Source organism: Xiphophorus hellerii, chromosome 6 (assembly GCF_003331165.1).
Source record: "Xiphophorus hellerii strain 12219 chromosome 6, Xiphophorus_hellerii-4.1, whole genome shotgun sequence".
In the NCBI taxonomy this organism is placed as follows: domain Eukaryota; kingdom Metazoa; phylum Chordata; class Actinopteri; order Cyprinodontiformes; family Poeciliidae; genus Xiphophorus; species Xiphophorus hellerii.
In genome coordinates, this window is record NC_045677.1 from 3,283,793 (window position 1) to 3,300,197 (window position 16,405).

Consider the following 16,405-nt stretch of genomic DNA (forward strand, 5'->3'; position numbering starts at 1 on the left):
ATTGTACGGCAGCCGGTACGGCCGTACCAGTTATTCACGCTGTATTCGGAAAGTGTGTACTTAAGCGTGTGTTTTTATCTGCAACCGGGCTATTTGAGGGCATGAAGAGAAGGTGTGTGACTCTATTTTCTCTGTAATGTACGCTTGTTTTATCCACCGAGGCGGCTTCGTTTCTCCCTGAGCTCAGATCATTCAGAATCAGCAGGACTAGCATCTAGTTTGCTTGAAGCTGCGGGGATTCACTACTTAACCGTAGCCTTAAATAACCTCTTATATGCGTGTATTACACATTCGTCTTGTGCGCGGCGGTATAATTAATTAATTATTAATTCTGTCCTCTTTTTTTTGAAGGATTACTTGGTGAAGATCCAGCCCATGTGAGGACAGTAGAGATGGCTCTGGAGCAGCTCAGTGATGTGGTCCAGAGATGTGTAAGTGCTACTCATGTCCATCTTAACACGCTTTCTTGATTTAGTTTCCAAACACCACATATTCTGGGTTTTTGTGTTTTCCTCTGACACAGTCTTCAGCCAAGATCCCCCTCCTTGTCTGAGGCTCCTAAAGGGTGTGAAGCTCTTTGTTCTTCCAGAACATTCTTCCTGTCTTCCAGGAGAGAAGAGGCTTATATGTGTTATGAGGCTTAATATCAGTTTGTGTGATTAAAAAAGAAAAAATCCCAGGTGTAGCAGACAAAGTGAAGAGCAGTTGTTCCTCTTGATCATCTGGTTCAGCCTTATAGGTACAAGGTGTAAGGAAGCAAATTATTTGATTTATTTCAATTGAAATAATAAAACAAAACAAAAAGAAGTAGGTGAAAGAAAAAAAAAAAGTGTTCTCATTACCCCTTTAATATATAACAATAATTTATAAGTACAAATATGTACAGATTAAGAATGCACCAATTTGAAAATTTTGGACAATGCCAATATTTGATGTTATCGCAAATATGCCCGATAACCAATATTTGCCTGAATTATATATATTTCCCTACCATTGTGACTCTTAAAAAATTGCTGACATTGCTTTTGTGCTTCAGTTAAATTCGCCACAATCCTGTGCGGCTTCGTTACCACCTTCACATGATGAAATGTAAAGAGATGGAAACAAACATCAGTTTGTTTCCATCTCAAATTTTTGCCCAGATTTATTTATACTTTACTGATACTGTTAAAAAATGACTAATATTGACCAATACCGATGTTGATGTCTATATATCACGAATCCCTAATTCAGATGACATCAACTGTGTAAAAATGTAGTATCTTTCACATCGGTGCACCGATACTTTTGTAAGAATCGGCCCACTAAATAGCTTGACAGGAAACATTTGCTGCACTTTCTTCCTTTGTAACTGGCTCCAATAGACATGTTTACCTCTTTGTGTGTCCTCTAAACAGCAGGCACTCCCAGATGACAGCTACAGCTCAGAGGATCATGATGTGTTCACTGTAGCGGGACGGAGCTGCATCGAGGAGGGACACAGCCCGCAGGTCCTCAGCATCGTCCTGGATGAAAAGAATCAGGTGCGTTTTCTCAGCGAAGACGTCGGTGGCGTGCGGTTCTGTCTGCCATCCCTGACGCTGCCTTTAACACCGACCTGCAGAGCGTGGTGAGGAGTATGGGCTGGAACCTGCTGCCGCCGCTGGTTCAGGTGCTGCTGAGGAAAGACGACAAACATCTCCCTCAGTGCCTGGCCATTTTTAACCATCTGTTAGAGGTCTGACCAAACCTTTGCATTCATACTGTCACGGGTTTGGAGCCTGGGTTTGTAAACGTTTTGTCTCCCCTGGTTTTGCAGACCTGCGGACCTAAAGAGTTGCTGATTGGCCTTCTGGAGCTGCTGGAACATGACGATGCCGACAGAATCGCCGAAAGTCTCCATCTGCTTCTGAACCCGCTACAGAAAGGTGGGCTGTACCTTTAAGAATCTCACAAAAACACACTCAGAAATTCAGTGTCTCGCAAAATTATGCATACCTCCTTTTTCATATTTTGTCACATTACAATGCCACACGTCAATGTAATTTATTCAAGTCAAGTTTATTCGTATAACTGACATGTTGATTATTTTTTTGATTAACTGATTAATAATTGGATAGCAAAAGGTCTTTAATAGAACTTTTCTTTACTTTACAGGATTTGAACCTAAAACTATTACACTTGAGTTTTTTTACAAAAGTTTTGGGGGGTTTTTTATCTTAAATTCAAAATGTATCTTTTTTTAGTGCAGTAATTGATTACTAAGTTAGTCAGCGATTATTTCAATCATTGATTAATCTGAATAATTCGTTTCAGTCGTTGTAGAAAGTGAAAAAGTCACATCAGCTCAGTTTCCACCACCTGCTCTGCCCCCCCTTCAGTGCTGCTGCGCCTGGGCGGCCGGAAGGCGTCCTCCCTGGGTATGACCCTGTCCTCCGTCCTGGACCAGCTGGCCAAGCTGCCCGTCCCCGACACCAAGGAGCAAGAAGAGGACGATGTCTTTTCGCTCGGCCGCTGCTGCGCCGACCTCGCGCGGTTTGTCGGGCCCTTTGCGCAGGAGGCAAGACTGAATCAGAGCAGCGTGAATCAGCTGCGGAACTCCCACAAGACAGCAGGTGAACAGGAGGAGGGAGCTGAGGACGAGCTGAGGACAGAACTCCTGAAGTTGTGAGTGGCAAAAAGCTTGACGTTTCCCTGGAAGTATAAAGCTGTTTAAAAAGCAGTGTGATTGAGCGTCTGTGTCTCTGTAGCTGCATGAAGACCCTGAGCCACCCTCTGCTGGACGTACAGATCTGGGATCCAGACACGCTGCCTCTGTCTCCACTCCGGACTTTTGCTGCAGAGATTCTGGTACGGATTGTAAACCCTGCATGCTTGCAGCATGGTGTGGTGTTTGAGCTGTGAACCTGTGGTTCTGTGTGGTTCTGTAGGACATTCTGGGCGCTGTCGGAGAGTCTCTCCCAGGTCTGGTGTTCCACCCTCTGCTTAAGAAGAAAGAGGTTCCGGGCTTCCTGGAGGAGGAGGTCCGTTATCCCAAAAATTCCCTGGCCTGCTTGGCACACCTGGTTTTCGTCCATCACCTGGCGGCCGATACTTTCCCCAGTGTTTTCAGGTAGCGTAGAAAGTACTGGACAAACAGCCACATCTCCTTAAACATTGACTGTTTTTGTAACAATTATTGAGATAATATTTTGGGTGTAAATGTAATATTAACCCTCATACCTCTCCATTCTCTCTCCACAGCCCCGTCTTCTGTCTGCGCTGCAACATGGAGCACATTTCCATTCTTCTGTCCCGGTAATGCAGCCTGCTAATCCCTAAAGAAGTTTCTAAACCCCTTCAGGTTTTTAGCTGCTGCTCCTGCCACAGAGTTTCTGTCGGACTGAGGTCTGCATTTGCGACGGCACTGACCTTTACAGGATGTGCTTCTCCTTTGCCCTGCTAGTGCGTTTTGGGTTAGGGAACGAGGATCTTGTCCCGTGTTTGGCGGTACGCGGCTCCCTTGGTCTCTCACACCCAACCTGCAGAAAAGCGGCTTCACATTGCAGCGGGACGGTAAAGCCAGGCTGTCCTGCATGGAGGGACCAGGGATCTGTGCATGTGCTGTTCTGTTGATCGCTCAATGCACTTCTCCTAAAGAACCTGATTTTGGCCTAACCAGACCACCGTACTTCATCCATTAATTAGATATTCTCCACATTCCTGTAGCTGTGAGGGCAACAAGATCTTAATTACTGTAGAGTACGTTACCAGTGGTGACTGAGGTCCTTTCTACCTTCAGATCAGGAACACTCTCCTTATGGTGGTTTCTTGCTTCTCCCTTCACCATCTCATGATCTTGTATTAAGCTCCAGACCAATATTTAAGACCTTTTCACCAAGCTCTTCCTTGATGAAGGAACAAGTTTCCTGATGTTTTGGTTTTGCCCACGGAGATGTTTGGTTGGGATTATTGAGTCTGTGATCAGGTGTGAAGAGGAAAGATTTAATTAACAGATTAATGTCGCCTTGTGGACATATGACCAATGTGTGGGAGCCAGGATTCTGACCTGCTTGGACAGGGTCAAATGCTTATTCCACTCAGTTTATATGGCAAATGTTGTTTCTAAAATCCTGGTTGATGTTCTTCCTTTAAAATAACACAAACCTGCTACACAGTGTTAATTTTTTTTAGTGAGGCAACTTTTAAAAGGTGAGCGGGGATTCAAATAATTATTTGCCTGAGTGTAGGGACGCACCGACTGGAGTTTTCTGGGCTGATCACCAATCTTCAGAAAGCCTGACCTGCCGATTCCGATTTTGGACGATGCCAATTAATTTTTTGGGGGTTGATTGCTCAGAATAAAGGAATTCAGAACCAATTTATAGGCTAGTTGAGGCTGAGGGTATAAATAAGAAAGGACTTGAGTCACAGCTGTTCATTTTTGGCACTTGTGATTCTGTTTCTCTAGAACTGAGACCTCCAGGCTACAGAAAGGACTGGTAAGATAAACTGAATCACACATTTTTTTTTCTAAATAGATATTTGTTGATCAAATTCTTACAGCTGTTTTTATTGCATTTAGGCAGTTGTTCCCACTGTTTAGGACTCTCATTAATTTCCTAGTAAAATTCTTTGCAGTCTGTGGTCTAATGAGACTAAAAGTGTGTTGTAAAACCTTTGCTAGGTACGGCTGTGATTTCTGTGTTTCTCCATCCTTACAGGAGCTGTATGAGAAGAGTCTGGTGCGGGTGGAGGATGGCAGTCTGCCAGCGGATCTGCTCGAGATCAAAACCTTCCTCACCGTCCCTCAGGTGACCGCAGTTCATTATAACGTCACCTTTAACCCCCTTCAGTACCTTTCAAGCAGTTTTCTAATAACGTTTGTCTTTGTCTTCAGAACTTAGTAAAGGTTATGACAATTTGCCCCAAGCATGATCTGGTAGGACCTCTGGACATTATTAAACATTTTTTTTACTTTGGATTCAATTTGGATGATCGTCACAGTTTGTGTGAGAAAATGACCTGCTGGCTTTTGTTTTTGTCGTTTGGTTGCAGAGGACTAAAGGACTGAAGGTGTTCCAGCTCAGCATCGATAAGTTCAACACTGAAGCCAAGTACAGATTTTTCCAGTAAGCTCCGCAGTCCCCCCGCAGAGACCGCACGAATGTTTTCCTGTCACCGTCTCTTGAATTCGTTTCTATTCCCCGTCTCAGATACATGCTCAGGACTAGCAGCCACTCAGGAGTAGAAGGCTACATCATTAAAAACATCAAGAATCAGATCGATGCAGCTCTGCAGGTAAAGTGGCCTCTCAGGCTGTCTGCTCCTGCTGTTTTGTGCTGCAGCTGAGAGCCTACCTGCAGTGTCTCTCTCACTCTGTGTCTGCAGCCGGGTAACGGTAACATCTGGTTTGAGGGAGTTCACCTGCTGCCTTTGCTGCGCAAGGTATTTAGTCTTCCCGACGGCCCAGAGACGGATCTCCTGCAGTACCTGGACAGGTGCGCACACACCAACTTTAATTCTAGATTGTTTTAAAGGATGGAAAGGGGAAAGGGAAGATAGGAGAGAAATTCTGAAGAAAAAAAAAAAAAACATGTTACAGACTTCAAAAGACTGGAAACAAGGTCAGAGGTCGACCTTCCATCAGAATGACAACCCAAAACATATAGTGGAGCACATTTACTAAATGAATTCATTTAGTAAATGTGACAGGTGTCTCTGAAAAACTAATAAAATGTAAAATAACCTGTTTTTTTTTTTTACCTATATATTTTTATTCACTTTTTATTGGAGATTTACATGCTGATCATTATTTACAACGTTTTCATTAATCAGGTGAAAATCTCTATTGGTATTACAGCAACCTTCTTATAATGGCTGAACCAGCTTTTTGCACTTTTCCACCAGCAGTTTTGACTACAGTATTTGGATATTGGAAGGTCTCCTTGCCATCACCCTAATCTTTACCTTTCCCACAAATTTCATAAGAGATTCTTATGCGTATTATTTTTAGGGATGCACAGAGTATCGTCACCAACATCAGTATTGGCAGATATTAGTCATTTTTAACAGTTTTGTATTAGTCTAATATGTAAAGCTAGGTCGATATAAAAAAATTATTTCCATGATGTTGCTGTTTGGAAGAGGAAGTTGGTCATGTAGTGATGGAGCACTGACTGAACTTTGACGTTTGACTGAACTGGTGTCAACAGTGTGGTACTTTATTTTTTCAAGGTGTCAAGAGGATAGCAAATGTTAATACCAGATATTGATACTGGCCAAAATGTAACTTTTATTTATTTTTTTCCTGCAGAGTCATGGAGTCTCTGAACCTGCTGCGTTATCTGGTCATCAGAGACAAAGTAACAGAGAACCAGGTGAGTGCAGATAGCAGTCTGGCAGCGGAAGGAGACCCTATTGTCTCTCGTATTACTAAAAAAACCAGAAAAGGAACCTTAAACATTTGATTTATGTCTTCTAATGTGCATGTTTGAAAATTTTAAAGTGTAGCAGGTCGCTCACGTTTTGCCATCTTGCAGACCGGCGTCTGGACCGAGCTGTATAAAATAGAAGATACGTTCATGAAGCCTCTGCGTGTCGGCGTGAACATGTCGAGAGCCCACTACGAGAGGGAGCTGCAGGACACCAGGGAGAAGAAAAAGAAAAACACCAAAGGTCACAGTCAGCACAAACATTTCCCTCCAGCTTACCAGAGATGGCTTGTTTTTCTAACGGCATCTTGGCATGTTTTTTCCACAGAGGACTCGGTGCTGTCTGTATCTGTTGGTGGGGAGAAGCTGCCAAAAATGACGTCAGAATCTCAGATTCAGGTCAGTTAGCCCATCGCTTCCAAACAAAACACAACCAAGCAGGACAATTACATGTGATTGAATCTGATTGGTACGTTTCAGGCTCTGCACTCGGCGCTCCACACATTCGACATGATCGAGAGCGTGTTGGTGCGGATAGAGGAGCTGGTGGAGGTGAAGGACGGCCTGGAAACTGCAGGAGAGCCCCAACTTCTCAGGGCCTAACAAAACAAAAGGGGGCGGGGCCTAATATGTAAATGTATCATTTCAAACCACTCGACTGTTGTTTCTCCTCCCTGTTTCAGAAAGATTTTCTATGATGAAAGGGTCAGCTCTTGTACCTTGTGTATATTCTGATAGAGCTGTAACTGATAATAAAAAACAAAGTTTCATATATTTGATTCAATCTGTGGTTTTATTACTATGTGATAATTCACCATTTTTATACATATATCAGCAAAGTCTGAAGATGTTTCCATTAGGCCCAGTGACAGTTTTATAATCTAAACAAACAGTCTTGTTTAGATTTTTACTTAAATTTATTGTTGGTATGAATGTCAATTCATGTTGTTCATTCACTAGATCCTAGGGTTACTTTTGGAGTACTACAGGGTTCTTGTGCTGTGCCATCCATCCATCCATCCATATATATAGATCCAGTTAGGTAGATTAAAGGAATGTCTTAGTGAAAAGACAAACTTAGATGACTAAATTTCTTGGTTTTAAATTCAGACAAAAGTGGACATCTTTGGACCAACTAACAAATCTAGACACTTTTTTTTTTTAGGGGACAGCAGATATCTGTCCTGCTCACTATTCATTTTCCTGACTTGCCACTAGGAGGCGTGTGTCTCAGATGGTTTTATATCTATGGCAGAGCTGTGGAGTCGCTGTACCGTTGTAACCAATAGGAAAATTCAATTGGTCACTATTCAACCTCAGGAGACCAGATCTGAGATGGTTTTAGGCAAAATATCACAAAATTAAATTCACACAAAGATAGCACCCTTAAAAACATATTTACAGTTTACCACCAAAAAAGTTGATTTCAAGCTTTTGGAGAAGCATCAACCTTTAACACTATTGAAAATGTATGTAATGTTTAAATGTCTGCACCGGGAAACTAGAGAGTTCATATAAGCACCACCAACCAAGAATCATGCAAGGATTTGTGACAACTACAAAAATAATAGATTCTAAGTTCCTCAGTTGCGCATTTCCACAAATTACTAGATGTGTTTGCATAGGTTCTAACTCAAAAGTCTGCTTTAGAACAGAATTGCTATAGGATGATTATGGCACATGCAGTTCTGGTGGTAAGTTTCAAGTTGAAAGAGCATGGCTCTATTGTTTCAGGTTGTAAAAAGCAGGAGGTGCAGTGGTCTGAGAGCCAGATTTTATGACAAAAATCTTAAAAAGGAGACATTTCTTTATAAATAAATACTATTAATGACAGCAGCTAACCCAGTAGAAATCAGTCAAAGTACTCGCATGGTAACTAATTATTTCAAATTAAAAGCCCTCAAATGTTTATATGAAAGTTTTCAAACTACATAACAAAGCTCAAAAGTTTACATCATGACTGTCATGAAAAATGTCTAAACTTTATTTACATCAATGTTTTATATAAAAGTCTCATAACTTCTTCACTCCTATATGAACTCTTACCCTGCTAAACAATCATGTGAATTATTTATTCATTAAAAGTCCAAATCCCAGCCTGGAGAGCCACACGCTCTCATCCTGTTGACAGCTGGTATGAAACTCTGCATCACAGATCCTTAAAGAGATGATGCTGCAGAGCTTCAGCAGCTGTGATCCTAGTGGAAGGGTTTAGGTCCAGCAGCAGATCCAAAAGGTCAAAGGCCTCGTCAGGAACCCTGTCCCAGCCCTTCTTATCATCCCCCACTTTACTCTCTGACGGGAAGCTCTGATTGGTTGGGGCTTTGCTGCTACCTGAATGTTCGTGGAGTTCTGGGCGAGTTTCACTGATTTCTCCTTTGTGCGTGTTGAGCTGAGGGCCGTTGGAGGAATGTGTTGGAGTTTCATCTTGGTCTGTGTTTCTGCGGGCGGCGGACGTCTCTCCACCTGCTTCTGGAACCATGGTGACGTCCGCTGAAGACCTCCGTCCTCTCAGCTTCTCACAAAGCGTCCTGAGGTCCTGGCGAGGAAGCTCCCGGCTGCACACCACTGCTTTTCCTGAACAAGTTTCAACCCCCAAAGCCAGTTTACTGATAACATGTTTCAGTTTTAAATCTAGAGCCGTTTTTTAAGGACGACACAGTTTCATGCATACCAAATGTCTTTGCGGCCCGAATGGTCTCCCTGGAGCCTCTGATGGTCATGATCTGTGCAAGGGCAATCAGGTCGTCGCTGGCTTTAAAGAAGGGGTAGCGGCCACTGAGCAGGGACAGCAGGATCACACCAGCCGACCACACGTCTATGGCTGCAACACAGGGTGTTACAACAGAGGAGGAGAGACCATCATGGACAGGAAGAAGACATGAAAAGAGATCAATTTGCCTTTGTGGCAGTTTGAAATCTGACTGTCTTGCTGAAGTGTTCGTACTATCGACATTTTTATTACATAATAGCCATGTACTGTTTCTTTAAAATGGGATTTTATGTTCCAGGTCAGCCAGAGTATGGTCTAATTTAAAAGTAGACAACGCTCATACAAGATTTGAATTTTTTATTTTTTTTTTCCCAGATAGATCTGGAAAATAGAGGATTCTGCATCAGGAGTCAATATTAAAAAGAACCAGAGAATTCAGTCATATTCAGTAGATTAGAATACATGATGAGCCTCATTTGTCAGATTAAAAGAACACTTTGAAAATAACCTTTTCGCAGGTATTAAACATACTTTCCATTAAGCCCTCATTTCCCATTTAAATTTTTTTTTCTGTTGGTCTGATGTAACATTCTAAACTTAAATGTCATCTTTTCATTAACTATAAGGAGAAAATTACCAGAAATAAAGGCTTTCAAATATCCATGTGTGTGTAATAATTATATATAAAGTGTTTTACTTAGTGATGAAACTGTTCAAAATAATACTCTTTTCAATAACATTCTAATTTATTGAATGGGTCTGTAATTTAGGAGTGTCAAAGAACAGAGGGCTGGAGTACAAATGTACAAGCAACTTGAGGTTTTTGCTCATTAAAAATGTGGAAAACCAAACATCACTGTCCTTTCATTTTGTAACTATACACTACTTTGTGTATTTTACAGTGAAATACAAATGAATTACATTAAACTTTGTGTTTGAAGTGAAACAATTTCAAGGCACTGTGCATTATGGCAAATTTGTGAATAACTGCATCAAACACCAACCTGTGCCTTGGTTGGGACATTTGGTCAGGACTTCTGGCGCTCTAAAACCGGGAGTCCCTGCTCTGGGTGCAACCTGCTGCTTTCTTAACACACACACAAAACATTACACACTAAATGAACAAAAGTGCCTTTATGTGTAATTTAATGGGATTATTCTTTAGCCAGCTGAGATGAACCCTACGATGCCAGTTGTAATGATTTCAACTGTTTACCTGGCCAGGCAGACGTTGCAGACGCGATCAGTGAGGTAGCAGTTACATGTGAGGCCCTGCTGAGGGGCCCGCTGTGGTTTCTGGCTGCTGCTGGACGTCCTGACAGACACCAGGACCCGGTTGGCTGAAGCATGTTTGTAGCTGGCTGCATCCTCTGTTTTCTTGGCTTTTAGCGACTTGTGTTGGGTCAGCAAGAAACTCATTAGTAAAATGATGGAAACTTCAAAATATTCAACAGAAATAAACATGAAAATCTAACTTTATGATTAATTGTTGCAGCCCTACAGAAAACTCTCCCTCCTTGGATTTCTTACTTCAGTCTTAAGTGGTGCATGCTTAGAGGTAGGGGGCGCTGGTGTGCAGCTGTTCAGATTTCTCTCCCCAAACACCGGTCGAGGAACTCTGCGCAGTCCTGCCAGATCCTACAGCGAAACATGCAAAAGCCAAAAATGTAGTGCAGGGAGAAGAAAACGCAGACACAGGAAATACAGCCCTTTTAAATTGTGCATAATTTACAACAAAACAACTGGAGTGACAGTAAAACATCTCAGTGTAGACACCTTTGTGAGTTTTGTTCGAGAGTAGGAGGTGGCCCGTGCTTTTCTAACCAGTGCTTTCCCAGGTGCTGGGGGGGATATGGTGATGCGGGGAGAGGAAGAGGAGGAGGTAGAAGGTACTGATTGGTGTGGAGGTAGAGCCAGTGAAGTTGGAGCGGTGCTGGTGGTCTTAACAGGGGGTTTAGGAAGTGCTCTGCTTCTTTGTGCTGTTTCCTGTTTCCCTGGCGGCCCTCCACCTTTCTGTGATGGCTTCTGTCTCATCACCTTCAGCAGCTCAATCTGGGAGTCAGCGGTTCCCTGGGCCAAGCCAAAGTCCACAAGCGCATACCTACATTTGCACACGCAGAATAATGAGAATTTACCTCGGAAATGTTACCCGCTACACTAAAATCTGGGTTTGCATATATAAAAAAATGATCTTCTATCGGAAAACCCCTCCATAGCAGAACTATGTTCACAAAACACTTACATTCTGTGCTTCCTGTTGTAGAGGAAATTGTTTGGCTTGATGTCCCGATGGATGATCCCAAACTGATGGATGTGTTTCAGGGCTTTCAGCAGGTGGTAGATGTACAGGCGGACCTCTTCGTAGCTCAGTGACCCGATGATGTCCTGAAGAACATGTTACAGTTCAGATACAAGAGCTGACAGCCGCATCAATGGAGCAAGTTACATTCAAGACTTATTTTAAGATCTTTTCTAAATCAGTTATCATTTAAATACGACCAACATAACATTTTTAAAAGAAACCTTAGAATTTACTTTAACATATTTTACTCACTTCAGAACTTAAGCAAGTTCAGTAGAACTTGTCAACTTTAAAGTGAGTTTTTAAGGTCTGGCATGCGACTTAAGTGGTTTTATAATTCAGTTACCTAGTTTCAGGACTGTCCATGAGTATACAAGTAGAGATGCACTGATCCACTTTTTCTCCCTTTCCATTCCTATATCTGAGGCTTAGTATTGGCCAATACCGATACGATACAGATAAACAGTGCTGAATAAACTTAAAATGTTCCCTTAAAAAAAGAAAAACAGACTTAAATGAACTGAATTACAAATTAATTTGATAGCTCTGCAACAGTAGATCTCACTTAAATACACAAACAGCCAGATAAGCTTGGTCAAACATTTAAAAACAACTTTCATGTGCTCACTCAGTGTAACTAGGAGTTGGTTGTTCTAACCAATGTAAAAACATAATAAAAAACGGAAACTGACAAAAGCAATGGGTTGACTACCTTGGCCAAACATGGAAATAATAAACTCCCACAAACGTCTTCCAAATGGTTCAGAAAGTGCTACTAGGAATTCTAATAAAGCATGACGTCACTCAGAGCACAAAGCACAGATTTAGACTAAATAGGTCTGTCCTTATGGCTCAGACCATGGTGGCTGATACCCGATTTAAAAATTTGTAAAATATTGGAAATAATTAATATCATATCAGTGCATCTAAAGTATACAGTACACTTTATAAGGAATATCAAAAATAGTCTTCGGGTACTAAAATCACCCATATTTTCTGTGATAAACGATGAATCCAACAGAAGAAAAGGAAATAATATCTAGTATGAAAAATTTGGGTATACTCAAGCCTTTTTTAAGGCCTAAAATTAAGAATATTAAATTTGAAACTTTTTATGAATTTGCAGAAATGTTGGATTTACAGTTGGGTGAAAGCATATAGATGAAAATACGTTTTGCCAGTTTACTTTGTAAACATGTACAAACCACAATAGGTTGATGCTCCATGTATGGCATTACGATTACAACGTGGTCCTCCTTCCTGAAGCAGTACGTCACTCCCATCACATTGTCCCTGCCGCTGCAGCAGTAGGGAAAATTTAGCAGGAATGAAAGGAAAATTTTTGTCACAATAAAAAAAGAACAAAACAAAACAATCCCCTCCCTCACAAATTTACCAGCGGTAGTTTTCAAGTTGTAAAAGAGTTCAAATATCTACGATGCACTATATTCATTAACTTTATATAAAAAAAAAATAAAAAAAACATTTTAGGGAAGTAAACAGTGCTGGACCCACCCTGCCAAAGTCAGGCACTGAAGTTCAGCAGCAATGCGTGTCGGATGGCTGGTGGGGATGAGATGCTTCAGTGCAAACATCTCTCTCCTCCCATCATGCATCTGGGCTTCACCCAAGTACACTGAGCTGAAAGTGCCTAAAGGCAGATGCATGAATCTTTCTGAAGACATTTTTGCTTGGATTTAACAACATGGATAAATTTAACTTAAAATAAAGTTGTTGTTTTTTTTGGGGGGTTTTTTGTAAATAGTATTTAAGCCAATAAAAACAAGTTTGCTATGTACCTTCTCCAATTTTGTCTGTGATGAGAAACACTTTGGAGAGCTGAGGGACAGCTTTGTACAGGGACTGAATATCCAGCTCCACATCCTCTGAACACGAAAGAAAAACAAATGAATGGTGGATATAATGCAGTGAAACTAAACATTCAGATAATGTTGGGTTCAGAAAGTTGTTCAGATGCAGTGTGATGCTACAATTTAATTAAGTTTTTTTCCTCAGTACTCCATACAAAAATGGAAACATCAAGTTTATCAAAAAGTAAAACCGAATACTTCAGAGGCTGAGGTCTTTTGGAGTGCAGGGGTTGCTCCAAAAGACCTTGCCCTGCCAACTGAACAGAACTACTGCAGGCTAATTCAGATTTTTCCCTGACAAGGAATCTGGAGAAAAACTGAGTGGGAAAAAAATGACAAAAAGTCATTTTTGTTGTGGCCTGCGCAGTTGGCAGAGCTGTTGCCTTGCAGCAAGAAGGTCCTGGGTTCGATTCCCGGCCCAGGGTCTTTCTGCATGGAGTTTGCATGTTCTCCCTGTGCATGTGTGGGTTCTCTCCAGGTACTCCGGCTTCCTCCCACAGTCCAAAAACATGATTGTTAGGTTAATTGGTCTCTCTAAATTCTCCCTAGGTGTGAGTGTGTGTGTGTGTGTGCATGGTTGTGTGTCCTGTCTGTTTCTGTGTTGCCCTGCAACAGACTAGTGACCTGTCCAGGGTGTACCCCGCCTCTCGCCCGGAACATTAGCTGGAGATAGGAACCAGCACCCCTCCAAAAGTGTCGGGAGGGGTGTCCAAAAGTACTCCCAATCCCTCTAAGGGACAAGGGTGTTAGAAAATGGATATGTTGTAAAATTATTAGTTTATTTAGTATCTGCAAATGACACGACTGTCATCTATTTGAAAATTATGAATATTACTGTTTTTATGGACCTTCAATACAGCAGAATTTTAAAAATGTGTATTAAATATGTACCAAGTAGCTCTGTTAACATCTTCACTTGCCTTTCATGATCAGGTTAATTTACAAAACGTAGATCAAAGTCTGACTGGGATCTACATTTACATACCAAGGAAAGTGAGGTGCATCGGAGAAATATTCCAAATGTTATTCCAAAAAAAATCTAGTTATACAAGAAAATGTATTATTTCTTCTTTGTGTTTGTAAGTCAAAGTTAAATAAAACACTATTTTCACATTTTGTCACTGTAGGATAAAAAGCTGACTTCAGTTTACAAAGTCAAAGAATCCAGATGGGAAAATCTGAAAAAGGTGGAGTATGAATACTTTTAGAAGCCACTATACCTAAACACAATATTAATATAGATCTAGTTAAATTCAGAATTTACACTTGTATTGAAAGATTACACGTGTGAATTACACGCTGCAAATAAAAACAAGTTCCGTTTTAAACTAGCACTAATTACAAACTACAGTTTGTATATTCTACAGAACGGCTGTCATAAAACTCCTGACTCACTTGAGATTTTTCTTTTCCTGTGAGCTGTGTCTGATTTCAAAATGCCTCCATGTGAGCTGATGTCCTCGGAGCAGACAGGAGAAAGCTCCATCTGAAAACCAGACACGCAGACAAACTTACTGGAAACATTCAAGTTTCAAACTTAGTTACCATTCCTTCAATTTTAATATTGTCAAATAACACATTAAAACCACCGAACAAGGACCTGCAGTCACTAGACAAATTATCTAATTAAAAGTTACAGAAGCCTAAGAAAGGTACAACATACAGTATATCTCAAAAGTTTGACATTACCACTACAGAACAAGCTAGCCGCAGCGTCTACAGCAAAACACAAAGAAACTTACCTCTTCACTTGGTTATTGAAAGTCACAGAATTGAAAATAAGGGTTTCATTAATCCGCCATATCGTCTTTACGTACTCCTTCCTCAGTTTAATGCTAATTTCGAAAGTTTCTTTTGTGCTAAAGTCGACTTAAACACTTTATTCTAACTTTGATAGAACCTCTTCCGCCGACAACAAACTACGCGCTAAAAGTGACGTGGGCACATCTCGCGATAAGTCAGCGCAAATCACGTGGTCTGCGCGAAGAAGAAATAATAGAAGCATCAATGACAGACTGAAATCACTGTCAAATATACTATATTTAGTGTATTTGAATGGAAGCTAAAAAAAAGAGAAAAGGCTACAGGGTGTTTCTGTCTTTGCTAAAAATCTTAATTCTCATCTGATGTACATTGAATACAGTTTCTATGTGTTCTGACTCATAAACGCAAATAACCTCCCAATTACACAAAAATACCAGTGTTGTATAAAGTACTGAAATCTCAGAGTCAAGTAAAAGTACAAGTACCTCTCCAAAATATGACTTTGGTAAAAGTCGAAGTCACTGACTGAAATGTTACTTGAGTAAAAGTCTTAAAGTATTTGAAACTTCTTATACTTAAGTATGGAAATTACTGTAAAAATGGATGTACTCAAGTAATGTAATGAAAAGTACAAGTAAAAAGTAAAACAAAGCAAATGCAGTTTGAATGACATTTTTTATATTTTGGTAAACTTGTCAAATACACTTAAAATAATGTACCCAACCAAGTGCAGGCAAAATTAAACCTGCTAATAGATATACCTGCAGGCATCATTTAGTTAAGAAAATTAGGTGCTTTACCTATAGCACAAGGTTAACTTAACCTGCTTTACAACTGAACCAGCTTCTTAGTAAACCCTCCAGGACAGAAAATACAAAGTTTTTGTAAGCCTTAAGTTTTCCCTTCAAGTAAGGTCAGTGCTGAAAATGAGAAAAATAAATAGTACAGAAAATCCGGCCAACATGAAGAAAAAGAGCTGTTACGATTACTCTACTTCACAAATCAGTGAATCAGTCAATGCTACAGTCAGTAGGTGGTGCACACAGCTGGTCATTATGCAAAAGAAAAAAAGAATTGGGAGGGAAATGCAGCTTATTGGCATCTGTAAACCTGGTTTTGAACTTGCATGCCTTTCCTATATTCGTTAAATTTAGTCTAAATTGCTATCGCTATGGCTTCTGTCCCCCCTTGAACAGAGGAGTCTAGGTAGCCTGCTACAGTCAACATTAAGCCTAAGCTAAATACACCACGTGTGGAACTGAAACAATGCCAAACAAAGTTCATTTATGGTCAAGATTTCACAATACAGTAGTGCCTAGTGACCAAGCTATAGTTACTGAAACAGGAGGATTATAACCATTTC

The 16,405-nt window shown here is 40.8% G+C and overlaps 2 protein-coding genes across 5 annotated transcripts; one reads left to right on the forward strand and one right to left on the reverse strand.

Annotated features, from left to right (window-relative positions):
* The first annotated feature begins 3 nt into the window (after positions 1–3).
* Positions 4–7,164, forward strand: glmna (glomulin, FKBP associated protein a). 4 transcript variants are annotated; one of them, XM_032565653.1, is made up of 19 exons: positions 4–112; positions 352–431; positions 1,398–1,523; positions 1,604–1,717; positions 1,799–1,907; positions 2,361–2,646; positions 2,730–2,829; positions 2,910–3,091; positions 3,223–3,276; positions 4,430–4,460; positions 4,683–4,772; positions 4,859–4,900; positions 5,017–5,090; positions 5,175–5,259; positions 5,350–5,459; positions 6,275–6,338; positions 6,501–6,636; positions 6,721–6,791; positions 6,873–7,164. In XM_032565653.1, exons 2-19 carry the CDS (start codon positions 393–395, stop codon positions 6,993–6,995), a joined length of 1,836 nt encoding a protein of 611 aa, XP_032421544.1. In that variant the 5' UTR covers positions 4–112; positions 352–392; the 3' UTR covers positions 6,996–7,164. The 4 variants fall into 4 exon arrangements, with proteins under 4 accessions (XP_032421544.1, XP_032421547.1, XP_032421548.1 ...); XM_032565656.1 differs by having other exon boundaries at positions 1,401–1,523; XM_032565657.1 differs by lacking the exon at positions 4–112 and adding an exon at positions 173–276 and having other exon boundaries at positions 1,401–1,523.
* Positions 7,165–7,166: 2 nt separating this feature from the next.
* cdc7 (cell division cycle 7 homolog (S. cerevisiae)) lies at positions 7,167–15,286 on the reverse strand. Its single transcript, XM_032565658.1, has 12 exons — positions 15,021–15,286; positions 14,674–14,764; positions 13,207–13,293; positions 12,923–13,058; positions 12,613–12,706; positions 11,348–11,490; positions 10,882–11,206; positions 10,636–10,743; positions 10,322–10,497; positions 10,110–10,192; positions 9,067–9,216; positions 7,167–8,969 (listed from the first exon to the last, which is right to left on the reverse strand). Exons 2-12 carry the CDS (start codon positions 14,762–14,764, stop codon positions 8,542–8,544), a joined length of 1,821 nt encoding a protein of 606 aa, XP_032421549.1. The 5' UTR covers positions 15,021–15,286; the 3' UTR covers positions 7,167–8,541.
* Between the last annotated feature and the right edge of the window lie 1,119 nt (positions 15,287–16,405).